General features: G+C 40.5%; 1 protein-coding gene across 2 annotated transcripts in view; it reads right to left on the bottom strand.

Moving 5' to 3' along the window:
- BRF1 (BRF1 RNA polymerase III transcription initiation factor subunit) overlaps positions 1–27,712 on the bottom strand; it is a 243,246-nt gene that overhangs the window by 6,607 nt on the left and 208,927 nt on the right. For both annotated transcript variants that reach the window (XM_065402496.1, XM_065402497.1), the window contains one exon: positions 7,304–7,355. In XM_065402496.1, coding sequence (XP_065258568.1) covers positions 7,304–7,355 — 52 coding nt within the window. The remainder of the gene's footprint in view (positions 1–7,303; positions 7,356–27,712) is intronic.

The raw sequence follows: 27,712 nt of genomic DNA, 5'->3' as shown, positions 1-27,712 counted from the left end.
ATAATTCTATAGGAATTGGAGCAGGAACTTGAACCTGGGTCTCCCACATCACAGGTGAATGCCCTGATGATGGGGCTAAGTTGTCCTCTGGGAATGGGACAGGGAGGCAGTACTTCCAGGGTAGGAGAGGGTAAAAAGACCTAGCAGCTGGGGAGAAATTCCAAGGAGCAGAGATGGGGACCAAGCATCAGGAAAGCACATGCAGTAGAAGCTGAGGATTAGGCAACAAGGAGGCATTTGTAGAGATGATGAGAAGGAGAAAGGGGATCAAGTGGGAAAAGAGCATGTGCAATGGAGCAAGCAGGGAGGGAGGAAAACACAGCAGGGAGATGAAGACCAAATGAAAAGAAAAAGAAGACACTGTCGCTGATTCTCTTATGTCTGAGCTGTGGAAAGTAGCAGCCATGTGAAATTGGCTTCAGTTCCCTGATTCAGCGCCACCTAACCCTAAGCCAGAGCAGGAGGGGCCTTGCTCTAATTGAGGCTACTGGAGTCCCCCTGCAGCAGTGGAGCTCCGCCCTTCCAGGCCCCTCCCTCTTCTCCCCTTTACAGTGGGGAAGCTGGCAGAGGAGGCAGCTCTGCGGTCTCCAGCAACTATATGATGAGGAATTTTCCCTTTTGTCCACAAGATAGCTCCAGTGTTAGTGCACCACAGAATCTGGCGCAGTATGATGAACTCTCGCAGAACTGAGAATGTATATATTACTTGCCACTAGTCATCACCAGGAAAGACTGAAAAGATTGGGACTGTTTACATTCAAAAGAAGATGAATAAGAGGGGACATGTTAGAAGTACGTAAAATGGTGTATGGTATGGAGAAGTCAGACTGGGAACTTCTATTCTTCCTGTCTCTTTAAACCAGAAGGGGACATTCAAATTAATTAAAAGGCAGCAAATTCAAAACTGATAGAAGGAAACACTCCTTCACACAATGTGCAATTAAACTGTGGAACTTATTGCCACATCAGGCCATTAAGGCCAAAACCGTAGCAAGATTCAGAAAGGCATTAGCTAATTATATGAAAACAAGAATATCCACAGTTATAATAGTTAATGTTAAACCACTTTGGAAGGGATATTAAGCATGAGGCTTAAGCCAAAGTAGAGGTTAGGAGGAAGGTTTTTTGCACCTTCTGAATTATCCAGTGCAGGCCGCTCCTGAAGACAGGATCTGATTCAGTATCTTACTTATTTGTGCTACAGTAACTCTTAGAGGCCCCAAACAAAATCAGGGCCCCATTGTCCTAGGCATTGTATGAACACATCGTAACGGAAAGCCCCTATCCCAAAAAGCTCACCGTCTAATTACTCAAATATCAAATTCCACCCAAACCTGTGAGAAATCAAGCTGATCACACAGGCAAACAAAGGAGTCCATCTTAGATTTTCTAAGGGCTTGTATACACTTACAGCAGTGCAGCTGCAGTGCTCTGGCGCATAGTGAAGATGCGCCCTATGCCAATAGGAGATCTCCTATCAGCGTAGGTACTCCTCCTCCCCAATAAGCCCTCCTGTCAACATAGCACTCCGTGCACCGGGAGTTTGGTCGGTGTAACTGCATCGCTCAGGGCTGTGGATTATATAAATTTCATTAGACTGACGTACGTTTGTAGTGTAGACCAGGGCAAAGTCACCAAGGAGATTCCACCAATAGCTCATTGATTGGGTACTGCACACCCATTAATTTTAACAGGGACTGGGTGCCCAAATCACATAGAAAACAATCTCTATGTAGAAATAAATCTTACTGTTATTTAGATTTGAATTCCTTTCAGTTTATCATGTTTCACCCATCACCACTTTTCCCATATAGAATTATCAAACTGACAACTCCAGGGGTTTTAGGCACAAGAAGTAATAGACAACAGTTTCAGGAAAAACATCATCTTAATTTATACTAATTTTTATGCTAAAAGTTTCCATCTGCTCTAAAAATTTTCACTAAAGAATGGATGAATATAAAGGAGCTACAACTGATTCATTGTTTATTAAAATTGCACCATCCTAATTAAAATATGACCTTCTTCTAATTATCATGTCCATTTCCAGGCTGTTACAGCTCTAAAAATGTGCAGGTTTTTCTAATGAGCACAGCATAAAAAGTGAAAATGTATTTCCCCAGGCATTATATCAAACTGTTTCTGAAAATTAATGTTTTAATCATTTTTAAACAAAGGTGTCAAACAATTCCTTTCACCAAACTTCCTGAATCAGTCTCCAGAAAATTTGAACTTTAGTATGGCTTTTAAACTCTCAATTTTTTTTTTTTTTTATGGGGGCATGAATGGTTGTGGAAACATGTTAAATGATCAAAGTTAACTAGAACATTTTCAAAATGGTGTCAGATTTCACACATTTATATAAAAAAAGATGAATGGCTGACTCAGTTTGTAAATTAGCAATATAGATGCTACATTGTTATGTAACAGTTTAGTCTCTGAATATGAACAACAATTTTAATTTACTGTATGTGTATACACATGTGTAAACGTATTTCACAGAGACAGAGTGTGAAGGAGGAGAACATAAGAACGGCCACACTGGGTCATACCAAAGGTCCATCTAGCCCAGTATCCTGTCTTCCGACAGTGGCAAATGCCAGGTGCCCCAGAGGGAATGAACTGGTAATCAAGTGATCCATTCCCTGTCGCTCATTCCGAGCTTCTGGCAAACAGAGGCTAGGGACACCATCCCTGCCCATCTTGGCTAATAGCCATTGATGGACCTATCCTCCATGAATTTTTCTAGTTCTTTTTTGAACCCTGTTATAGTCTTGGCTTTCACAACATCCTCTGGCAAGGGGTTCCACAGGTTGACTGTGCATTGTGTGAAGAAATACTTCCTTTTGTTTGTTTTAAACCTGCTGCCTATTAATTTCATTTGGTGACCCCCAGTTCTTGTGTTCTGAGAAGGAGTAAATAACACTTCCTTATTTACTTTCTCCACACCAGTCATAATTTTATAGACCTCTACCATATCCCCCCTTAGTCATCTCTTTTCCAAGCTGAAAAATCCCAATCTTATTAATCTCTCCTCATACGGAAGCTGTTTCATACCCCCAATCATTTTTGTTGCTCTTTTCTGAACCTTTTCCAATTCCAATATATCTTTTTTGAGATGGGGCGACCACATCTGCACACAGTATTCAAGATGTGAGTGTACCATGGATTTATATAGAGGCAATATGATATTTTCTGTCTTATTATCTATCCCTTTCTTAATGACTCCCAACATTCTGTTCACTTTTTTGACTGCCACTGCACATTGAGTGGATGTTTTCAGAGAACTATCCACAATGACTCCAAGATCTCTTTCTTGAGTGGTAACAGTTAATTTAGACCCCAACATTTTAGATGTATAGTTGGGATTATGTTTTCCAAATGTGCATTACTTTGCATTTATCAACATTGAATTTCATCTGCCATTTTGTTGCCCAGTCACCCAGTTTTGTGAGATACTTTTGTAGCTCTTTGCAGTCTACCTGGGACTTAACTATCTTGAGTAGTTTAGTATCATCTGCAAATTTTACCACCTCACTGTTTATCCCTTTTTCCAGATGATTTATGAATATGTTGAATGGGACTGGTCCCAGTACAGACCCCTGGGGAACACCACTATTTACCTCTCTCTATTCTGAAAACTGACCATTTATTCCTACCCTTTGTTTCCTATCTTTTAACCAGTTACCAATCCATGAAAGGACCTTCCCTCTTATCCCATGACAGCTTACTTTGCTTAAGAGCCTTTGGTGAGGGACCTTGTCAAAGGCTTTCTGAAAATCTAAGTACACTATAGCCACCGGACACCCCTTGTCCACATGCTTGTTCACTCAAAGAATTCTAGCAGAGTGGTGAGGCATGATTTCCCTTTACAAAAACCATGTTGACTCTTCCCCAACAAATTATGTTCATCTATGTGTCTGACAATTTTGTTCTTTACTATAGTTTCAACCAGCTTGCTCAGTACTGAAGTCAGGTTTACCGGCCTGTAATTGCCAGGATCACCTCTGGAGCCCTTTTTAAAAATTGGCATCACATTAGCTATCCTCCAGTCATTTGGTGCAGACATTGATTTAAATGATAGGTTACAGACTACAGTTAGTAGTTCTGCAATTTCCCATTTGAGTTCCTTCTGAACTCTTGGGTGAATACCATCTGGTCCTGGTGACTTATTACTGTTTAGTTTACCAATTTGTTCCAAAATCTCCTCTAATGACACCTCAATCTGGGACAGTTCCTCAGATTTGTCACCTAAAAAGAATGGCTTAGGTTTGGGAATCTCTCTCACATCCTCAGCCGTGAAGACTGATGCAAGGAATTTATTTAGTTTCTCCACAATGGCCTTCTCGTCTTTGAGTGCTCCTTTAGCATCTCAATTGTCTAGTGGCCCCACTAGTTGTTTAGCAGGCTTCCTGCTTCTGATGTACTTACAAAATTTTTGCTCTTCAAATTCTTTTTTGGCCTTCCTAATTATATTTTTACACTTCATTTGGCAGTTTATGCTCCTTTCTATTTTCCTCACTAGGATTTAACTTCCACCTTTTAAAGGATGCCTTTTTGTCTCTCATTGCTTTATTTACTTTGTTGTTAGCCACAGTGGCACTTTTTTGGTTCTCACACTATGTTTTTTAATTTGAGGTATACATTTAAGTTGAGCCTCTATTATGGTGTCTTTAAAAAGTTTCCTGCAGGGATTTCACTTTTTGCGCAGTACCTTTTAATTTCTGTTTCACTAACCTCCTCATTTTTGTGTAGTTCCCCTTTCTGAAATTAAATGCTTCTGTGTTGGGCTGCTGTGGTGTTTTCCCCACCACAGGGATGTTAAATTTAATTATATTATGGTCACTATTACCAAGGGGTCCAGCTATATTCACCTCTTGGACCAGATCCTGTGCTCCACTTTGGACTAAATCAGGAATTGCCTCTCCTCTTTTGGGTTCCAGGACAAGCTGCTCCAAGAAGCAGTCATTTAAGGTGTCAAGAAACTTTCTCTCTGCATCCCGTCCTAAGGTGACATGTACCCAGTCAATCTGGGGATAGTTGAAATCCCCCATTATTATTGAGTTTTTTATTTTAATAGTCTCTCTAATCTCCCCTGAGCATTTCACAGTCACTATCACCATCCTGGTCACGTGGTCGCTAATATATCCCTACTGCTATATTCTTATTATTAGAGCATGGAATTACTATCTACAGAGAGTCTATGGTACAGTTTGGAGGAGTTAGTGACAGGAATCATGACTCACATTTTGGTAGAGAGAGAGAGAGAGAGAGAGAGAATTACCAAAATGAGTATCGTGAATATGGTCACATAATTATTAACAACTCCTCCTCTGCAATATTACAATCTCAAACCAAAATACATAAATATTAAGTTTCATTATTTAGGGTGAGCTGTCACTTTTTCCTCTGTCCCAGGAGCAGACAAGGGAGGGAAACATGACACCAGAATTACAATTCTCTCCCTGGCTACCTGCTTGCTCCATGGGGGAAGTCATCTACCACTGGTCCTCAACAGGAGTTGATTACTTCCTCCTGTGTGGCAGTTCAGCTCTGCTGGATAATACAGTGAGGGAGTAGGAACAAACTCTGCTTACTCCCCACCACTGCTCTCTTACTCAATTTGTTTGTTTTTTAAAAGCATATAGGTGTTATTTCCCCTCTCCCCAAACTGGAATTCCTCTTGAATATATTAAACATTAATATTTACCTGGTTTATTGAGAGGTTTGTGTTCACAGTTTCACTCACCCTTCCATTCTGAATCCCTATTTTTGTAAAAGCAAATAATTCCAACTGGAAAACAGAGAGCATCATCTTTGCAATGATTCCACTGGCCTGATAAGAGGGACCAATCCTTATCTCTTTGACTTTACATTCCCATAACAGAGATCAGAATCTGGTTGTGATGCTCTGTACCTCGGGGAAACACCCGACACCCCATGTTCATCTTTATAAAATGGTTGTGTGGTATCCAATGCAAAGTTTGTCATGTTGGGTGTCTTTGAAAGGATCATAATGCACTGAGCATGGTTGTTATAGTAATTGTTACAGTAATGTTATAGTAAGGGTACAGGTTATAATTTAATGTATATAGTTATGAGGCTGAAGATGTATCCTCATGGCTTAAAGTAAGCCCATGCAAAAACTCTCCAGGAAGAGAGAGGCAGTTCACACCTCGTCAGGGCATGGATGAGACAAACCAAGCCCAGCCTCACAGGAACAATGGTACTTGTGGCACCTTAGAGACTAACAAATGTATTAGAGCATAAGCTTTCGTGGGCTGTAGCCCACGAAAGCTTATGCTCTAATACATTTGTTAGTCTCTAAGGTGCCACAAGTACTCCTGTTCTTTTTGCGGATACAGACTAACACGGCTGCTACTCTGAAAGAGGAACAATGGACACTGGCTTAGGCAGCAACAAAAGAATCTGTTAGACCCTCGAGGGAGTCACCCCCTTCCTTTGGGCAGTTTGGGACTGCAATGAGGTAACGCTCACCTGACTCTGAAGGGGAGAGGAGGGGCAAAGCCAAGAGGAAAGAAAGAACATGATAAAAGGGAGAGACATTTTGCCATGCTCTCTCTCTCCCACCCACATCTACAGACACCACCACCACCAAGCGACTGAACCACTGATCAAAGGGGAGAGCCTGGCTGAAGAGCCAGCCTGTAGTGAGAAGCATCTACGTTTTTAAGGACATTAAAAGTGTTAAGATCATCTTAGAATGTCTTTTGCTTTTATTTCATTTGACCAAATCTGACTTATGCTTTGACTTATAATCACTTAAATCTACCCAGAGTTAATAAATCTGTTTGTTTATTCTACCTGAAGCAGTGCATTTGGTTTGCAGTGTGTCAGAGACTCCCCTTGGGAGAACAAGCCTCGTACATATCAATTTCTTTCTTAAATTGACAAAGTCATAAAAGCTTGCAGTGTCCAGTGGGCATAACTGGACACTGCAAGACGGAGGTTCCTAGGGTTGTTTCTGGGACTGGAGATACTGGCTAGTGTCATTCGCTTGCAAGTAGCTGGGAGCAGCTTACATGCCAGAGGCTGTGCATGAACAGCCCAGGAGTGGGGGTTCTCACAGCAGAGCAGGGTAAGGCTGGTTCCCAGAGTCAAGGACTGGAGTGGTCTAGCAGATCACTGGTCCAGACAACACCAGAAGGGAACGTCACACCAGTGCACTGAGGTTTGTGGTAGTTGCCATAATCAAGTGTTAAGTATTGTATTATGAGTTAAGTCAATTTTCAGATTGCAGTTGTGTAGAAGGGTTCTGGGAGAGGTGGTAAACTTCACATACCTCTTCAGTTGCAGCCTTTTTAGCTAGTTGTGTAGAAATCAAGGGTCTTAATCTGGAAAGAAGAAAAAAGGCGTTGGTGATTATTAGGAAAGTTATATTGTAAATGTAAAAACACAAGGTCAGCTTGACACAGGCTACATTCACTTGTTCTCTAGCCAAGAGAACAAGTTTGCTAATGTTATCACACTATGTATTTATTTTACCCTTTCAATTTAAAAATATAAAAGAAAGTCTATGCCCAAGCCCTACACACAGTTTAACAGCAATTAACATCTACATTCAGTAAAACCATCACCTAGCAGCTCAATACAATAAAGGATTGTCTAGACATGAAAGTTGATTTGGAATAAGGTAGGGTGTGTTTTTAAAGAGGTTTAACTATTCCTGATTAACTCCATGTGTGAATGCTCTTATCCCAAAATAATAGTGGATTACATTTATTCAAAATAAGACATTTCCAAAGTGGATTAAGCTTATTTGGAATACAATTAATCAGGAATAATTAATTTAGGAACAGCTAATCAGAATAACTCCCCATGTAGACAAGCCCTTAGAAAAAAGGCAAGCTAATAAGCACAATAGCAAAACTCCATCCCATACTCCTCTCAAAGCCCTTCTTAGCTCTCCCCAGAAGCCCTATAAAATAGATTACCTTTGCCACATGCTCTGAAGGCCAAAACATTTCTACCCACTGCTGGCCCCTCCCTCTTTTCTGTTATATTGAGAGGGACAGATTCAGTGAGCCAGATTCTGTTCCTAATTACACCAGTGTAAATCTGGAATCACTTTATTTCAGTGAGGTGATTCCAGATTTACATTGATGTACCGAGATTACATCAGTATGGTTTTAACATTTTATATCTAATCTTGAACTAGACAACAACATCAAAAAACAAAAGGATCCTACATGAAGGGGGAGGGATAGCTCAGTGGTTTGAGCATTAGCCTGCTAAACCCAGGGTTGTAAGTTCAATCCTTGAGGGGGCCATTTAGGGATCTGGGGCAAAAAATCTGACTGGGGATTGGTCCTGCTTTGAGCAGGGGGTTGGACTAGATGACCTCCTGAGGTCCCTTCCAACCCTGAGATTCTATGAGCTGAAAGTAAGAAATGCTGGAAGCTGAACTTGAGCATCTTTTTTAAAATATTGCATAGCGGGGGAAAGGACTGCAGACACACATTTGAAGATCAGAGAGGAGTCTGTATTATTTTGCCACTCAAGTGCTAAGTGTTGTCCTTGTTAGTCATTTGAAATCCTGTTTCCTTATTGCTATGAACACTGTTGTCAATTGTTTTAACCTAGTTTTGGCTGCTTTGTGTCCCCTCTTCTCATCCAGATATACCCAGCTATAGAGAGAATGACTTGCCTGGTACCTAAATTCTGCTCACACAGGTTCCCTGGCATACCTCTGAATGGAGTCTAAGTTTCAATAATAGAGATGTACACCTCCAGAGCTAAGCATTCATGTAGAGTAAGATGCTTCTTTCCCTCTACTCATCCATTGATTCTCGCATTATTTAGTGTACAAACAAAGAAGTTGTTCTCCAATTTTAAAAGGACACTAAATCTGACTATTCTACAGTAGGAAGTGAAACCCCAGAGAACGAGTGGAGAGTTTTAGTCTTCATTATCTGACAGAGAAGAAAATATTAAAATTCAAGAGACAGGCGTTCAGCTGAGTCTCTTCTTTGCAGAGCTTCAGAACATTTTCAGGATACTTGAACATCTGGGGCAGTCCAAAGTGAACCTGTTTTCAGTGCATCTAACCAAGCTGACGTCCGGGCAACATTTCAAAGGCAGAGTCTAAGTGCTTGCACCTACAGAGTGATTTGGAATACAACGGTATTCTTTTACAACTATTGTCTGTTGCACTTCATGATTATCATCATGGCAGAAGACGGTACCGTTAACCCAGAGAATGTATTTACTCCCTAGAAGTCCTAAAGGATCCTTCGACATACAGAGAAAACATTTGAAGGCACTGATGCAAATCTTACTCTGTGTCCGACTTCCCCTTTATGCTGCCCCACCTGAGTTATACAACCTTCCTGATATCTGAATATGCGTATTATACTGTTAATCATTGTTTTCTAATCTAGAGTACTAATTTAGATGCACACAGACATGAGAATGCAGTAACAATATCAATAGGTTAGATAAATGAAGGTTGCTGGTAAAATATCTGTTATCCTGTATTCACATACTTGAAAAGCAGTAGATAAGTCATTAAAGCTCTCTATTTGAAAACAGTGTGATTATTGCAATTAACACTCTATCAAAAAATGAGACTTGTTGCCGCATGTTACTGATCGACACCATGCCCCCCCCCAAGAATACCCTGAAGCCTTGCCCCTCCCCAGTTAGAATCAAGCTATAAAATAAGCCCAGAAGGCACTCAGAATGTACTGGCCTTTGTTTTAGAGGCAATAATGCATGCGCTCACACTGAACAATACAATCACTGCTACACTAAGTACACAGTAAATATCCCAGTGTCATTTTAATTACAAATGTTCCCATAAGGAAGAAAAAAAGGATTCTAACTTGTGGAACCCCTAATTGTAAACTGCAACCCTAAACATAAGGAAGTCATTCTATTGCACTTTACAATAATGAGAGACTGAGTACTCCACAGGCTGTATTCCTGTACTATGTTAGTGTTCATAAAGCATGTTTATTTCTCAGTAGTAAGAGTACTGCAGTTCTCAGAGCAAGCCAAAAACAATACAGAAAAAACATATATATGATGTACTGGAAAGACACTGGGCCTGATTCTCCTCTTCCTTCCACTGATCTTACAGTAGTGGGACTCCACGGACTTCAGCAGAGTTAATCTCAATTTAAGCAGGAGGATCAGGCTCATTAATTAATATGTACTATCACCAAACAGCAGCAGTGAAAACTGGAGAACTGAAACCATCACACACAGAGATACATTGTGTCAACTTATTTTCCTAAGAGAATAACGTCTTCGATTAAAAAAAAAGTAATTTATGTCTCTTGGCTGGTGATGTCATTATCTCCACAGAGACCCCTAGCTATTACTGTACTGTACAGAAAGATTTTACAGTGTTTTTTTTTTTTTTAAATGCCCTGATGCCCTGACCTCCTTAAAACAGAGCAGCTGCTGCCACACCAACCATATGGAACAATAAATTACTGGCTGCCATGGCTACAGATACTGGCTCCTTCTGCAGTCTGATTTAACCAGGGAAGGCTAGAATATTGTAGTGTGCCATCACTGAAGAACACAGCTGTTTCTGAGGCTTGAGTGGGATGGGGCATTAATGCTCAAATGAGCAGCTTCACAAAAAGAGGACAGCCAAAGTCTTTTATGCCACTTTCAACATGCATGTACCCCCCATCAACACGACTACCTCCCCATCTATCCCAGCTCATCGGACTTGCTGAAAACTGGGCTTTTGCTGAGCAGAAGAAATACTCGGAATTAGGAGCTGCTTTGTCTCATATGTTTGGTATCATTTCCCGGGTTAAGACACATTGTGATATACAGCATGTTTCTGTTTAAAATATAATACTTTGACAAAAATGAAATGGCTCTCATGATCTTTCTAAATGCTTCTGTAATCATTCACCATTTACTGTATCTTCTGGTTTTATGCATTTGCATTACGAACTATGAAACTGACAGAATTAAATACATTAAAAATAAAAAAAATAAAAAAAATAAACCACAACAGAAGCAATGTTGTGAATGGTAAAGCAAACCTACAAAAGGAAAAAGATGTACAAACCACAAGTGCAACATACAGGTTTCAAGCCAATTTTGAAAATTATTCATATGTTCCAGACAACCAACATACATAACACGTGAAGTTGATACTCTTGACATTTTCTTGTCAGAAAGTAATGGCACAGTATTTGTCATTAGTGTCTGCTCACTATAGAATCTGCTTAGCTCCTGCTCCAGCTTCAGTTAAGACATACAAGATAGCATCTAGGTTTGTCCTCCAGCTTAACAATTTAAAAGAAGATTCAGTATAATAGAATCTGACAGGGCTAAAGATCACAAATTGAACTTTCAAAGTGAACAAATGCTTTGAAAAACAAGCTGGTTGTGACAAACTTTTTATTTTGCTTATTACTTAATAAACAAAGATTATATAATACAGTACATAAAAAAGAGAGGAAGTTATGGGGCAATAAAGTGTGTAATTTATATTAGGCAATTCACCCACCCAGGGGATTATTATACCATAACAATCTCCTCAATGTAATTCTGGAAATAGCAGCTTTAGAACGTCACCCAAAGCTCTCTTACTGCTGAATTTTAATTTAATCCATCCACGTAGGAAACCCTTTACTGCTGCTTACCACCCATACTAATGTTACAGACAGAAGGACAGACAGACAACGAATACATGATGGCATGATTTGATATAATGGGTTTATCATCATGAGTCTGTGATGGCTGTGTTAATCATGAGTGGAGAAACCTTGAGTAAAATTATGCAGGTCATCCGAGACAAGTGTCAATAAAACCTATATAACCATGCCACACCATCATGCATTCTATATACACGACACGTGTTGCAGAAAATCTACTGTGAAGTGCTCTAGAGAGTTTTATTGGTGCTGTTTCGGCATCTCCCCCACTTGTAAAGCCAAGCTGTCTTTGTACCAGGACCAACGGACCAGATAGCTGCAGAAAGGGAAAAACAACAATTGTAAACATCTCTAATAGTGACCTTAAATAGCTTTCCAGGTCAAGGATTTAATGGTGTGTCCCTTACTGGAAAGTTGGGAATCTCGTCTTTTCGATAGCGTAAAGCTCCTGCTAGCAGCAAACTTTAAGCCTGCCATTGGTTCCAGCCTGAATAGTTGGCCATCCTAAGCCTCAGGCCCGTGGTGGTAGTTTTGCAGAAGGCGAGGGATTGAAAATCCTATATTCTCAGGACAGAACAAAACATTTCTCTGGCAGCTTGGAGTCAGTGCAACTACTGCTAAGTCTGAGTGAAACTGCAGTCTGAGTGAAACTGGCACCTGGCTCTAACCCATACCCTCAGCTGTGTAAAGTAGCCCAGGTTTAAAGCACCTCCAAACACAGGTCAGAGGTTTTACTGTGTGGACAAGGGGGCGGGGGAAGGCTAAAACCTGGGTAAAGAGCCCAGGTTAAATGTGCCATGAAGACATACCCAGTAAGGAAACAGTAAAGGGGGTAGGCTTTGCAGTGGGGATGCTCTCACCTGGACTAGGCAGAGCAGGGTGGCTCAGAGCCATGTGCTGATCACCAGGGCTAGCTCTGGAGTGAAGACATACCTCAAGAGAAACATCTACTGGTGAAGAATAAAGTCAGGCATATGTGCTGTTTTCCTAAAGACTGTTGCATCTTCTTCAGAACAGACAAGCACTCTGCTAATATACAGGTGCCTGGACACATTTTCCATATCTGTTCTTGGGAGTGAGAAGGGAGGAGTGGATATGGATGAAAGACAAGACTGAATATTTTTCTGTGTAACTGCAGCACTCACTGATCTCCAAGACCTCAAATAAATGCTGTAAAACATCACATGATGTTTTTGTCACTGACCATAACAAGAAATTTTCAACTACAAAAATGGAGGGAGTTCAAATATAAAGCCACATCACTGGGCCTCAAGCTAAAGTAAACCAAACAGCAGATCCAAGGAGACCCTCTATATGTCTCTCACTCTAGGAAATTACTGCAGACCATGGGAAATTGCAATTGCTCCAGGTCAAGAAAGGCTGGCTGTGGTAACTCTACTGCCTTGGCCAATGCACCTACTTCCTGACATTATGAAAGTGGAAGATAGGGTTGCCACTTTTCTAATTGCTGGTAACCACAACCCCAAGGCCCCAGCCCCACCTCTTCCCCCAAGGTTCTGCCTCTGATCTGCCCCCTGCTCTGCCTCTTCCTCCAAGACCCCAACTCACTACTCTGCCGCCCTCCCTCCCCCGGCCACTAACTGGATCATCTCAAGGAGTCTGCCTGCTACCTGCAGGCAGGCCCCAACTGAGCTGGGGCTGGCACAGGTTAATGAACTGGTTCCTCCCCCCGCCCAGCAGTAATCGGGCTTTTGGTTTAGGTGCCATTTAGGGTTGCCAGGTCCCCAAAAACCAGGCACCTGCCAACCCTAAATGGCACCCGGACACAGAAGGTAAAACCCAGATGGGTTGCAACCCTAGTGGAAGACTTTACTGGATTTGTCAATATGGATGCTGATGAACTCACCTCTTGAGAGCTGACAACAGAGGAAAGTATTTGCAATTAAAAAAAAAAAATCTAGACTTGATCAAAAGAGAAGAAACCACTATCCAAAAGATGCCATCGCTTTCATTACAGCAGCTTGAGCCTTTTCTGCCTGCCCAAATGAAATGGTGGCAGAAAGGCAGATTTGCATCTTATAGGAAAAGCTTCTTGAAACAGAGGAAGCTATAAAGCTGGGTTACAACTTTATTCTGAAAAGTATGTAACTAACCACACTATGGTTCCGAATCAGTAAGACACACAAACCTGTGCCTCACTTTAATTATGCAAGTAGTCCCACTTTAAGTGCTTAACTGCCTTGCTGAACTGGGGCCCGAAATGGTTGTGAAAAGGCAAAAAATTTATGGAAATTATATAAGGCAATCTAAATACCAATCATTTTTACATCCTGTGCTTACAGCTACGGATAGACAAATCTTTCTAAATTAGCAAGTAACACAAACACTTCTATAATCTGATTAGAGCTAAATTACATTGTGAAGATGTGTATTTCGAATGGCAAAGTTCTTAACAGTAGTGTTTTTGCCTTTAATTCTGGTACAAATGTATTATACCAGATGTAGCCGATGAGGTCTACAAGTATTTGCTTTTGGACAGGTGTTTTTGCTCAATCTCAACCTCATAAAAACAGATAATGAGGCCAAAGATGAAAAGAAAAACATCTAGTAACGTGCAGTCTCGGAGAACAATCCACGGAGATTGTTATACCCAAAGGTGATGCAAGATTTATTGTTAGATCTTTCCTGTTTAAAGTATGTGACATTACAAGGACAAAAATCATACTAGACATAACATTAAATTACCTCTTCCTCCTCCACTATCTCAGATAATACAGCACTGTTTAAACGAGGTGCCTCTTGCAGGTATATGCAGTGGAACACAATAATTTAAGATTCAGGTAACTAATTTCATACAGGTAACTCATCAAAGCACAAGGGCATACAGTAGAAACTCCCCGCCCCCCATGTCTGGTATATTATACATTAAAGAGCAATTCCATTGCCAACCATCTGGAAATCAATGTATTCCAAATTTTATTTCATGATTACCAACATTCGTCTTCGTAACTCATTTCCAATTATAAGCAATAAATCATTTCTTCTTGCCTCTAATTTATAACAGCCAATTAGGGGAAATCTCATTTAAATAGCAAGTATATCTTTAAATTATCACATATTTTGAGGTACACACTGAACATATCTAATCAAACAGCCTAATGGTGTATGGTGGTACAACGCTGCTTTGGCAGGTACTACAGAAGCACATACAAAGGCAAACACCATACTCTGCACTCTCATGACTTGCATATCTCAGGACTTTGTGCAATTTAAGAGATCAGTGTTACATGACTAATTTAACTTAGATGAGATTGGTATTTTGCCATCCATGGAAGAGTGTGTATCTGAGGTAAGTTTCGAGTCATGACTTCCCTAGCAGGAATTGCATTAAAAGGAAGAAGTGGGCCAGTAGAAGAAATCGCAGAGCAGTCTGTTAACAAGCTAATTCATTTTTTAAAATACAGCTATGTGAGTTAAAGTTGAGTCAAGACAGCTTTAACTTTCACATGGGAAGTCTGTGACAGAATGTACCCCGGTACACACCCTACACACTACGCTAATAATCTATGTACAAAGTATGCCTTGTGAGTAGGGGCCAGCTGCTCAGGTGGTCCCCAGGACAGCCACACCAGACGCTGCTCCGGCAGCGGTCCCTGGCTGGCCAGAGCAGCCGCAGTCTGTGGCCCCCGGTAGCTGGGGCCATTGGCCCCAGGCGCCCCACCCAGCAGCAGCCCCCGGTCTCACCCAATAGCGCCCCCCCCCCTCGGATGCCCCTCAGCAGCAGCCCACTCACACACACCCAAGATTTAATCACAGGTATTTTTCATAAAAGTCATGGACAGATCACAGGCCGTGAATTTTTGTTTATTGCCCGTAACCTGTCCATGACTTTTACGAAAAATACCTGTGACTAAATCATAGCCATACTTGTGAGCTATCATTTGAAAACTCATAATTTGCTGGTCATTATTGTCCTGATAAAATGTGTGTGGCAATACTGTATGTGAAGTTATAAGATTCCACTGTATGGTATTATTAACAAATATTCGAAACTGAGGTTAGCAAACAGGTCTGTCTCAAATAAAGGAATGTGTGCTCTGCTTAATTTGCATGTAAGCAGTGAACAGAGTCATAAAGTAGGAAGGGAAACAAAGGAAGCTGAAGCAGGTGAGGAAAAAGCAGCAGGAAACATTCTTCCCCATAGACTTTTTCTCTCCTGGTACCCAGTTGGAAATGTTTTATAAGAAGGGGACTGAAACTATAAAAAAGAAGGGCAAACCCTGCAAGGCACCTCCCCCTAATTGCGTTCAAGGCACCTGAAGCGACAAAGGAAGCATTCATTGGATTCTGGGAGAAGGGGTCCTCTGTTTTGAATTTAACATAATTTGTTAAGTTAGGCACCAATTACCTAACTTTTATCTTTATTTTTCTTGTAATCGTTTCTGACTTTTATGCCTCATTACTTGTACTCACTTAAAATCTCTTTGTAATTAATAAATTCGTTTTATCTAACCTAGTGTGCTTGAACTGAAGTGTCTGGAAATGCCATTTACGGTGACAAGTTATGTGCATATTATTTCTATTAAAGAAAGAATACACTTTATATACACTTGTACTGTCCAGGAGAGGGCTGGGCAGCACAGGATACACATTTCTGGGGGATGATCTGGGACTGGGTGTGTTGAGGTCACCCTGCAGCATAATCAAGGCTGGTTAGAGCCAAGGTATGGCTGGCTGGCTGCAGCCCACACACAGACATAGCTGGGAGTGACTTACATGCTGGGGGCTGTTTGTGAGCAGTCCAGGCTGGAGGCTACAGCAGCAAAGCATTGCAAAGGGCGCCCTACAGCGAGCACTAACAGTGAGACATAGTAATATGTGGAGCTAGACTGTGCGCTAACTCGCCCTGCTGTTTTGGGGCCTGTTAAGAATTGTGTGGTGCTTTGTGTACATATATGAATAGAACACTGTCAATGCACCAATTAATTTTGTGGTGCTTGCTGTACATTTATGATTATTGAACTGTGTTTGTCACTGATGCTAGGAGTTGTATCCCTGGACAGTAACAAGTTAGTGGGTGCTTTCAGGACAGCTAGGCATTCTGCAGCATATATTGAGAATGAGAATAAAGATGAATTATTTTCCAAAAAATAGAATGTTATTGAATAACAAAACCACTACAAAAAAATCTGTATGATGTAAAAGCAAATACATTAAAAACTTAACAAATTAATGAAACAGAACTTAGCAAGGGGAAACATTCATGTCCATTTTGGCTACACATACAGCAACTGTGGTTCTCCCAGGCCAGTGTATGTGGAGCTGTGGTTGTCCTTACTGTCCCCTGGTGTAGAGTGGTAGGGGTAGGAATGCGGCCCCATATGCCACATGGAATGTAGAGGGGAGGTGTAGGGAGATGCTGCAATGGAGTTCTCCATGGAGTGCAAAGGCAGGCAAGCCTGGGATTGTTCAACCTGTAGGTTCACAACAGTCTGCAGCATCTGTGTTTGTTGACAGAGAAGCCCCATTATGTCCTGGTGCATCTCCCTCTCCTTTTCCTGCTTGGCCCATATGCTACTAGCCTGTTTACTGCAATGGTTCCTGATGAGATTATCACCAACTGGCATGGGAAAATGTCCTCCCGTGGAGGAAGAAATAAGGCTGTGATTCCTAGAAAGCTTTGAGAGAGGATTGCAGAGCACCTCCAGGAAAGTTTCACTGAGATCTCTAAGCAGGATTCAAGGGATATACCTGTGTACATAAGCAAACTGCTCCGCAAAGTGCCCCCTGCCTAACTCTACATGGGAATGTAAAAACAGATGACAACTCTACCTCTCTTTGTTGTACCACTACCTCTTCTAGAATGAATAAATTAATGAAAAGTCAATAGCTGTGTCCTGCTAAGTCGGGGGTGCCAGCAGTACACCATTGTAATGGCAAATACAATTACACATTTACCCGAGGTTCTTCTTCCTGCATCAGGCTCGCCCGTGCTCGACTTGACTGGACTTCAGTGGAGTCTCAAACAGGTTCTGGTTTGCGACATAGCTTGACCACTCTATCATATGTCCCCATCCTCCTCCTCTCCTCACCCTTGCTGTTCACAAAAGGGATCTGTGCCTTGGGCTTCTAGGAGATATCAACGGTGGCTGTAAGGTGGTGATGGGGTCTCTGCCAAGTATGGCATGCAACTCTTTGTAAAAGTGGCAGGTCTGTGGTTCAGCACCAGATTGACTGTTGACCTCCCTGACCTTCTGATATGCCTGCTGCAGCTCCTTTGCTTTCATTTGGCACTGCTACTGATCCATGTCATACGCCTTCTCCTGCATCCACCATGCAATCTGCTTGTAGATGGCGACGTTCCTATGGCTGGTCCATAGCTGTGCCTACATAGCCTCTTCTCCCCACTCTCCCAGGAGATCCAGTATCTCCGGTCTACTCCAGGTTGGCTGGGCAGCCGCACATAACAATCGAGATCTGCTAGGTGTGCTTGCCAAGCTGGACAATCAGGAAAAAGCATTTCAATAATGTGCTGGGTTTTAAAAGGTGGTGGTGGTGGGAGGGGGACTGTTGGGTCTCCATGACTCCTGGGCAGTGGCGTTCACAACTGTGATCAGAGAGGTCAGAGTTGGGCATTGTGAAAGCTGCTGGAGGACTGTTAGGGTCAACATAGGTAATGCAGTGTCTACATTCATGCTGCATCAACTTCAGTACATCGACCATGGCTCAACGCCACTCAGAGAGGTGGTGTTACTGCATCACCATAATGGGGTGCTTACATCAGTGGAAGACAAATTTACATGTAGATACATGCACAGGTAGATTAACACAAGGTGGCTTACGTCAACCTAACTTTGTAGTGTAAGCTAAACCAGTATAAACCTGGTTGAAACCAAAACAAGCATGTCCAATACAGCCTGTTGCATTGGTTCAAATAAAATCCGTTTTAAAATCACATCTTAAGTTAAACCAGTGCAACTAGGTGTTGAACCTTTAAGAAAGGCTTCCTTTGTATAAAATATTAGTCACTGAAGTTAAATAAGCATGAACATCAAACAAACAAGAGTGACTAAAAATCCTTTTCCCTCCTAATTGCTTAACCTTCCTTTAGCTCTTGTAATGTCACTGAACTAATTCTCCCGTCATCACAGACATCTTCCAGCCTACAAAGGATCTGAATTGTGAACGTAAAAAACAAGTCTATAAAAAAAAACAACAAAAAACATAAATCATGCCATCTTTATCATGAAAAAGCAAAAAAGTCAAGAGCCCATTTTTTCCCCCTCTTCCCAGGTCACCTTTAACAGAATTATTAATAAAGACTGCTAACAATTCTGGTGTAATAATACAATCTTATGCCCTGACCCTCAAAAAAGCCCATGTATATCAATGACTTTAAATACATGAGGAGTCCCACTGAAATTAATGCAACTACTCAAATGCTTAAAAGTTAAACATATGCACAAGCATTTGCAGGACTGGGGACTTCTATACATCTGGAATTGTGAAGCTAGAGATGCATTCATTTCACTTGAGAATACATACAGTGCAAGCTATCTTCCTACTGATTACTGGGATATGGAGCAAGGACAGTGGGGAGGGAAAGGTTTAGTTGACTGACTAGGCATGGTGAAATTTGTGAAGGATACTATAAATAGGTGCCTCTATGCTGCTTCATTTATATAAAAAGGTTTTTTTCCCCATGAAAATCATTTTTGTTAGCAGATTACTCTGCAGTGTCAAGAAGTTTTTCATCATATTTATGATACACAACAGATATTAATGGAACTATAATATGAATGTGTAAAACATGAAATAAATGCGAATCATCTCAAGTAAATCCCTCCTTCTTCTTTTGTACCTCAAAGAATTTTTCACCACAGCTATTTTAGTTACTTGAAACAGGTACTGTACAAAACAGTGCAGACTGTAAATTCCCCAATGTGGTTTAAATCCTTCTACGTTCTGAGCTATGTTTGAAGATCAATAAAATGATCCTTTTCGGTTAATCCTACTGCATTTTTTTATTTTGAACTTTCCCCCCAGGAACTCTAAACTAAAAATTCACAGTGAAAAGAGAAAAACTGATATTCCTAAAAGACCTCAGCTACTTAAAGAAAGAGGCAGAGTGTTTAATAGGGAGGCTACATATGTGCAGAGTCTTTTTAACCTTTTGTGCTGTATACATCCATCTCCAAACCAAAAAGATTGTACTGAACACAAACAGAAGATTAAGCTCGGCCTGAAATCACTACTTCAAAGTCCACTAGTAATAATTTTGCCAATTTGTTTTTCCATTAGAACAAATGTCAACTAAACCAAAAGCATCAATAAATGCATACATTATGGCATGCAAAATAAAACTGTTGGAATTGTGTCATATTAGGAAAATCAGGAAAACCTTTATCTGTTATCATCAAATTAAGTTTTAAGTCAGTGTAAGTTGCTATTTTTGTTTGTTTCTTGTTGTCACTGTGCTCATTTTGTTCTGTAGATTTGAAAAACAAGTTTTGAAGAGTCAGCCAACAACAAATGCTAAATTAAAAGGATGGAATCGCCTTTTTTAAAAAAACAAAAAACAACAACATATGTCCTGAATCTTAAGTTTAGATCTGCTGCATTCTGTATATGGGCAAAGAATGCAACAAATGTTTTAGAAGAGTTTAGACCAATGAGACAACAGTCAGTTTTGGACTAACTTGTAATAAAAGTTTCCCTTTCCAGTTGTTTTAATTGCCACACACTGTATTTTCTTTTATCGGCATTGCAGAATCATTCCAGTTGCCTTAATTTTTGCATCTGTAGCGTACCGTGGGAACATTAATACTTGGCAACGCTACATTTAGCTTTTAGGATGACTATACAAATCTGTACTTTCCTTGGTTGTTTATTGCAGTATTAAAGTAAATGAAGAGATGGAGGAAGTATTTGTTTAAAAAATATAGCGTGAACTCTTTGGGCATAGTGTGCATACTTTCATGGAAGCTTACATCTCTCCGAATAAACCATTTTAATGCCACTGAATCAAATTCAACCATATACATGGCAGACTTAAATTTAGGAATTAGTTCAGTAGCAGTTTATGACCCTTTGCTTTGAAGTAAACTAAAGCACATTAGATCAAGAATTTATTAGCCTAGAAGTATAAAGTTTGCCCCAGTATCAATAGAAAAGTGGCAAAGTCACAAATAAACTTTCACTGTTACTTCTAAGTTTCATAATTTTTGAACATCTTATTTGAAAACATTAATAGGAGGCTACAGGTATCTGTTTATAATTAAACAAGAAAAGATCATAAGCCCAAGGTCTCCCAGTGAACAAAATTTAAAACAACTTACTTGAAATGTAAGTCACCCAGATACCTCACAAAGCAAGCTATACCCACCAACAGAAAGGCATTAAAAAGCCTTTAAAAGGTAAAGATTGATCTATCGAATATATTCCCTAAACTGATTTATCAAATTCATATCAAAGATATATTCCAGGTGAATTCTAATACCCATGCTGCACAGCATGTGGTAGGCCAAATTCCGACTCCCCACTCACTTCCCAGGATATAAATGCAAAATTAACATTGCAAAAGCAGCATGAATGTGGGATGGTATTTTTGCCAACTGCAGCCCTATACAGAGAACCCTTGTGAGGATCACTCGTGCCAGAGGCAAGAGTAATATGTGACAACAAAGGGTGGCTGGGTCAGAAAGAATGCAGAGTAAATCACACTGACCGTGTCCCATGACCTTGCCCCAATATTCCTTCTCCAGGGCTTCAGCCAGGATTGACATGCATACTACAAACTGAGTTCGGCAACAATTACATCCCAATGTTCCCCTCCTACCTACCTATGGCACTTCTGTGGCCCCCATTACCATAGTATCTGAGCACCTGACAATCGTTAGTGTATTTATCCGCACAACACCTTTGGGAGGTAGGGAGGTGCTTTTTATCTCCATTTTGCAAATGGGGAACTGAGGCAAAGAGACTAAATGACTTGCCAAAGGTCACAGAGGAAGCCCCAGGCTAGCACTCTAACCACTGAACTATCCATCCTCTTCCTCTGCTGCCTCTGTGCTTCCCTGAACAAAAGAAATGACCTAATATAGAATTATATTAATGACATTTCAAACAGCCTCCCTTCATTGGCAAAATTTTCATTAGTAACATAAAGTGAAAATAAAGTTGATCACCTCTAAATTTACCTACTAACCACCTTGGCCAATGAACAAGCTATGTACATGGTTGATTTTACATCATCAACACCTTTGTAGATCCATTTTTCTTTTCTCTTCTTACGCAAATTTTAGTACTGAAATTTATAAACCATGATTCACAAGCTATTTTCTCAGGATGACAGCATCATAAATTATACGGGAGTCTTCAGAAATAAGAACTGAAGCTAGGTGTACGGTATCTGTCAGACAAACACTAAGTTGGCTCTAGCTACTCATATAAATAGCAAAAAAAGCCTTACGTTTATTAGAAACAGATTAAATAAGTTCCAATTCTTTACGAATGCTAGAACTACTGTAGAGACCTAGCCAACTCTAGCACAGCAGGAGTTTTAGTTGTCTATCACTGCACATTTAAACACCTGAGGACTTTGCAATAAACACTGAATTGAATTCACCATCAAAAGACAAAATCCATGTTCTAGCTGCCAAAACCTTTAGCAGCCTAAACAGAAAATGTCATAAATGATTTTCAGTAACAGTATAAAAATAAAAAACAACATTTTAACGTCTTAAGGGGATGGATAAATAGATAAATGGATTTACAGCTATGATTTTTTTTTCTAAACAAGAATCATACTTCAATTGGATTGATAAAGCAGAACAAATTAAGAAAAAATCTAATAAGCAATTTTATTTTTAAACTCTTCAGTTCTGTTAGGCTCATCAGCCTGAGGGACAAAGTCAACAGAGAAATTTTTTAAAAGCAGTGCTGTTTTATTTGCATTAGGGTTCTGGGAGTCTTCACTGGTGCCAGATAAAATAAAACAAACATTTTAAAGGAAAAAAGTCACACAATTAGAAGTGCTGTTTTGGAGGCTTTTCCATCCCATCTTTGACAATGTCATGAATTATGCCTTAGGTGCACTTCACACACACATGCAAAATCATGTTTAGACCATCACTGCTCAGGGATCCAAATCCAAAGACACCTGCAACTTGAGCAGCTTTGATGGTGCTGGCAGTCTGAAATTCTTGCTGGTTTGGGTGATGTGACTTTGTGGGAGGAGGGAGTTTGTGTACTTTGAGGTTCTTTCCTCATTATGATTTTAACAGGCACTTTCATGCTCCGGATAAAAAGAGAGCCTAAAAAGACCCAGTGGCAGTAAACTCGCCAGGTTGCAGGGGCTCGTTTGCCAGATATGAATTACTAGCAAGGAGTTTATTGCTGCTGAGCTGATGCAGTTTGTCTATTATGCTTAGGGATATTCTTGTATATATTAAAGGATCAAAAAATGAGCTGCTTTATAAAGCACCTATATGAACGAATATGAACATTTTAAAAAATGGCATTTTCACATTTAGCCTCTGTGATGAAGTGAAGTTTTGCTGAACAAGAAGCTGCATATCTTTCAAAATTATCACACAAAAGTTGTTTCCATATAACCTTTTCACATGAGTAAGCGAACTGCAGCAAAGACCAGCAAAACAGGTTTTACTTTCCTCTAGTGCTTGCTAAAGTAAGAAATCATGAAAGAAAAACTTTAAGGTAACTATTTCTATTTAAAATGGAAAAATGTCCATGAGAACAGTAATTAGAGTTGCGAAATAATTAGTCTTAGATTTGTTTCTGTAAGACAAACAATTTCAAATGGGTCAACAGAAGCAATGTCAGAAAAAGGTCAAGACAATTCTCCTTCACACTAGGGACAGCTGTTGCAATTCACAGTAGTTTTTCTTTGTTGTTAAGAGAGAAGAGAGATTACTGCAGACTTAATACCTGAAGTAATGTATGAGAGCCAAATGCTCATGGAAAAATCAGCATCCTATCTACAAACTTTTAAACCATGCATTCAATTCTTTTCAAATTACTAATATACAAGCCCCTCCACCCCCCAAATCACAAATCCTTTTACACCAGATCTGTATTTGGCCCAAGATAAACTCTATCAGCAGCAGTAAAATATAAAGGCCCATCCAGTCAGCCTTCATTTTCTCCAGAGACCTCTATTTACTCACTAAGGGTATGTCTACACCCAGCCGCTAGTTCGGCGGCTGGGAATTGAAGTTCTGGGTTCGACTTATCGCGTCTTGTCTGGACGCGATAAGTCGAACCAGGAAGTGATCGCCGTCGACTGCGGTACTCCAGCTAGACGAGAGGAGTACCGCGGCGTCGACGGGGGAACCGCGGCGTCGACGGGGGAGCCTGCTTGCCGCGTGTGGACCGAGGTAAGTTCGAACTAAGGTACTTCGAACTTCAGCTACGTTATTCACGTAGCTGAAGTTGCGTACCTTAGTTCGAATTGGGGGGTAAGTGTAGACCAAGCCTAAGAGTGAAATTCACTCATGGGGCACAGGGCCAGTACAAAGCCTCTCACCTCCATTTAAACTTTGCACGGGGCTATGCAGGGACAAGCAGCTGCACAGGGTGCCTTTGCATTCCCAACACATTACAAAAATGTTCCCTGTGTTGGCCCCACATAAGCTGCATGGAAGATCACACTGGGAACAGGCTATAGAAGGGGCTATGGACTGGTACACACATGAATCCAATGGTACCAATACCCCATAAAACTGGTGCCAGTGGGCTTCAAACACTAGATCCAGTCCTTGGATCCTGACTCCAGGCTGGGGAGGTGGATTTCACCTTCAGAACTCCTCTACCAAAATACAGCTTAAATACACAGGCTTTATTCTGGTATAGTCACCTCCAAACCTGCTGTACAACCCAGGCAAAACCTACCTTCTCCCACTGTCAATTACACACTCCTGTATTAAATATTACAGTAATCGGAGGATGCTTCTTGTTGATCAGCTAATAACCAATCCTGGACTGGAATAAACTCTACAGCCAAAAGTCCAGAATAAGGTAGTTATTCAGTTTGAGAGGAAGTAACATTAAGACATTATATACCCAGAGTCTGCATCATATAATCAAATTTTAAATTACAACAAAAAAATCTACCAAAAATGCATGTCACATTACTGAAAGGCAAATCGTTACAAAAATGGGAGCCTCTTGATTCTGAAATAACATTGTGGAGCTGTGCTACTTCTGGTACCTCTGCTAGCATGGCCAATCGGGGCGAGGGGGGAAGGGCAGAAGGGCCATTTGGCCTGGGCCTCAAGCTCAAAGGGGGCCTCAAATTTAGACACTTGTAAATTTTTTGGCAAATAAGAGGTGTGATTTGGTAAAAGACAATTTTTTTGCACAGAAAAAGGCTAGAAAAGCATTCGTTAAATAAAAAAAAATTCAAATTATGTCTCGCTCTTTTTTGTTGCCTTATTTTGTTCGCATGTGTCGTCATTTTTTATTTTTAACAACTGCCTCGTTTATTATGGCTAGGGGCCTCAAAAGCCTGGAAGTGGCCCAGCCCTCTCTGAGAGGGCCTGTCTGCCAGGCTTGTGAAAGGGAAGCAGGTGTAGCATCAGAGCCAATACTGATTAGAGCAGCGATAACTTCTGCAAAGTTATCCACCCAGTCAGAAGGAAGCAGAGAGCGGCGTGTGGCTGCTCTCTTAGCCCTACAACCAGCACAATTCCTCCCTACCCAAGAAGAGTCCTAACCCCAAAGGCCCCATGCCCCAGCACAGGCTGGAGGGACAAGGAGCTGCTGTTCTACCTTCCTGCTAGTTTCTACCTGGGTCCTTCGGCTTCTGCTTTCTCCTTACTCTCAATAATGAAGGGCATCATACTAGCCAGAGAAATTAGAGGAGACCATCACTCATATCATCTAGCCAGTACACGTAGTCAGGTTTCTTGTTCTTTGTCACAAATAATGGGGCTTCAACCTCCCTTTGGAGACTATACCACAGTCTAATTATAGGATGCACTCTCAAGACACGCTTTTCTGCTATTCCAGTGAAATTTTCCTTTTCTAAGGTTCATCCTTTTACTATTAGTTCTACCCTCCCATACTACCCTATATCATTGTTCTCCACCTTTGCTGTTTGTTTGTTTCAAGTATTTATAGATGTTTATATCATCCCTTAGTCACTCCTGAACCAAACTATACATACTCTGGCAAAGTCAGACCTGACAGCTATATGTGCTTATAAGTCACCATCTCCAGACACCATTATTGTTCTCCTCTGAGATTCCTCTCATTTCTCTATATCTTTCTGGAGTGGACAATCACACAACTGAACACAACATTCCAGACTCAAAGTTCTACAGGGAAGAACTATTCTCCTCCCTAATCCATGATGTGATGTTTCTTGCACATATGGCTCAAACTTAGCCTTTATTATAGACTCATCTAATTTGCTGACCACTATCTCCCCCGTCCCCGTATCTTCCAGTATTATGGTTTTTACAGGTTTCATTCCCATTTATTATGTGCATTTCATATTTTGATTTTTTTGGGGTGCATTAGATCAAATTTTTCCAAAATGAATCTCACTTTATTTCCTGCCCTTGTTTCTAAGCTCTCTAGGTGCCGTTGTTTTACATCTTATTCCCCAATGATGTTCAGAACTACACTCAATTTATTGTCTTCTGCTAATTTCATTAACACATTGTTTCACCCCTTTTTCCAAATAATTTTTGAAGACTGGATCTCACAAATCACTACACTGTTTCAAACACCTTTGTGCAACTTAACACCGCTGCTTACTGTTTGTTTGGGCAAAGACTGTAGCAATGGGTGGGTGGGTGGGTGGGAGAAAGGACTTGAGTGAGAGAAAGTGCCTGAAAGTTCTGTTTCCTCAAGTGCCATCAGGAAAACATTAAAGAAAGTGAAAAATCTATATCTGTTAACAACATTAGATCCTGAAAGCTTTTGTTTTTTCTCATGACCTGCTTTGTTAGGTATTTGAAGGTAACTTTTGCCAGGAACAGATGGTGTTCAAGCAGACAACTGGCAAATGATCTAGAAGACAGCACTGAGATGATGTGTGGAAGTCTGGTCAGTTATCCAAATATGGTATGAATAGGAATGCAGCTGCCCAAAAAGCCTTTGTTTCAAAAAGGAAATGTAAGTAGGACAAAGAGAAACCTGTGGGCAAGACATTTTAGGACAAAGAGAAACTTGACTGTAGAATAATCACACTTTGTCCCAAGTGAGTCCACCTTCACAGTGGATGTATCAAATAGTCACTGGACCTTTCAACATTAGATAAAGTGGGTGAACGATACTTTGACATATACACACAAAAACAGAGCAGTGGATCTTTTAACATCTCGCGGTACACCTCAAAAAATGGAAGAGGGGTGCTAAAATTGAGATGACAGTGCTCAAAAGTACAAACACATCCTAATCCTCTATGTAATACTTTCAGATGGCCAATTAAATGTATGATACTACCCAAAACAAAAAAAGGTGATGTACGAGACTTGCAAATCAGGAACTTTACATATTATCCATATGGGCTGGATATGTAAACAAAGCCTTTTTTAGAGAGTTAAGACTGAAAGAATGTTTCAGTGGAGTACAGCTAAAATCCAAAAATTGCATTTTATTTACAAAAGTTCTATACCTTTAAAAACGAACAGTTAAGGGATCCAGACAGTTACCAATGCTATAGACTGACACTTACCATCACCCATACACACTTAACATTGCTTCCTAATATCATTTGAAAAAATGTACTCTGAATTGAAAATATATTACTAGATTATTCTTCAAGGGAACTATTTTCGGTGATCTCCTAGTAATTTGTTACCTTGACCTTTATGCATATTTTTGCTAATTTTTTTAGGACGCAATGGTACATTTGAGTGGGCGGTCTAAGTCTGGTGGTGTGATAGTGATGTTAAAGGTATTTATGAGGAAATCATTATCATTCTATTAATACTGTACTGTGTTTAAGGAACTAAACTGGTATGTCAGTGGAGACTGTTTCATATATGCACCCAAACACTTCAAAGCCTTACAGATATGAATCTATCACACTGAGAATTTAAATGTATATTTTATGGCTTATTTTTTTAAAA

Source organism: Emys orbicularis, chromosome 4 (genome assembly GCF_028017835.1).
Source record: "Emys orbicularis isolate rEmyOrb1 chromosome 4, rEmyOrb1.hap1, whole genome shotgun sequence".
In the NCBI taxonomy this organism is placed as follows: Eukaryota; Metazoa; Chordata; order Testudines; family Emydidae; genus Emys; species Emys orbicularis.
This window is presented reverse-complemented; position numbering and strand designations above follow the sequence as displayed.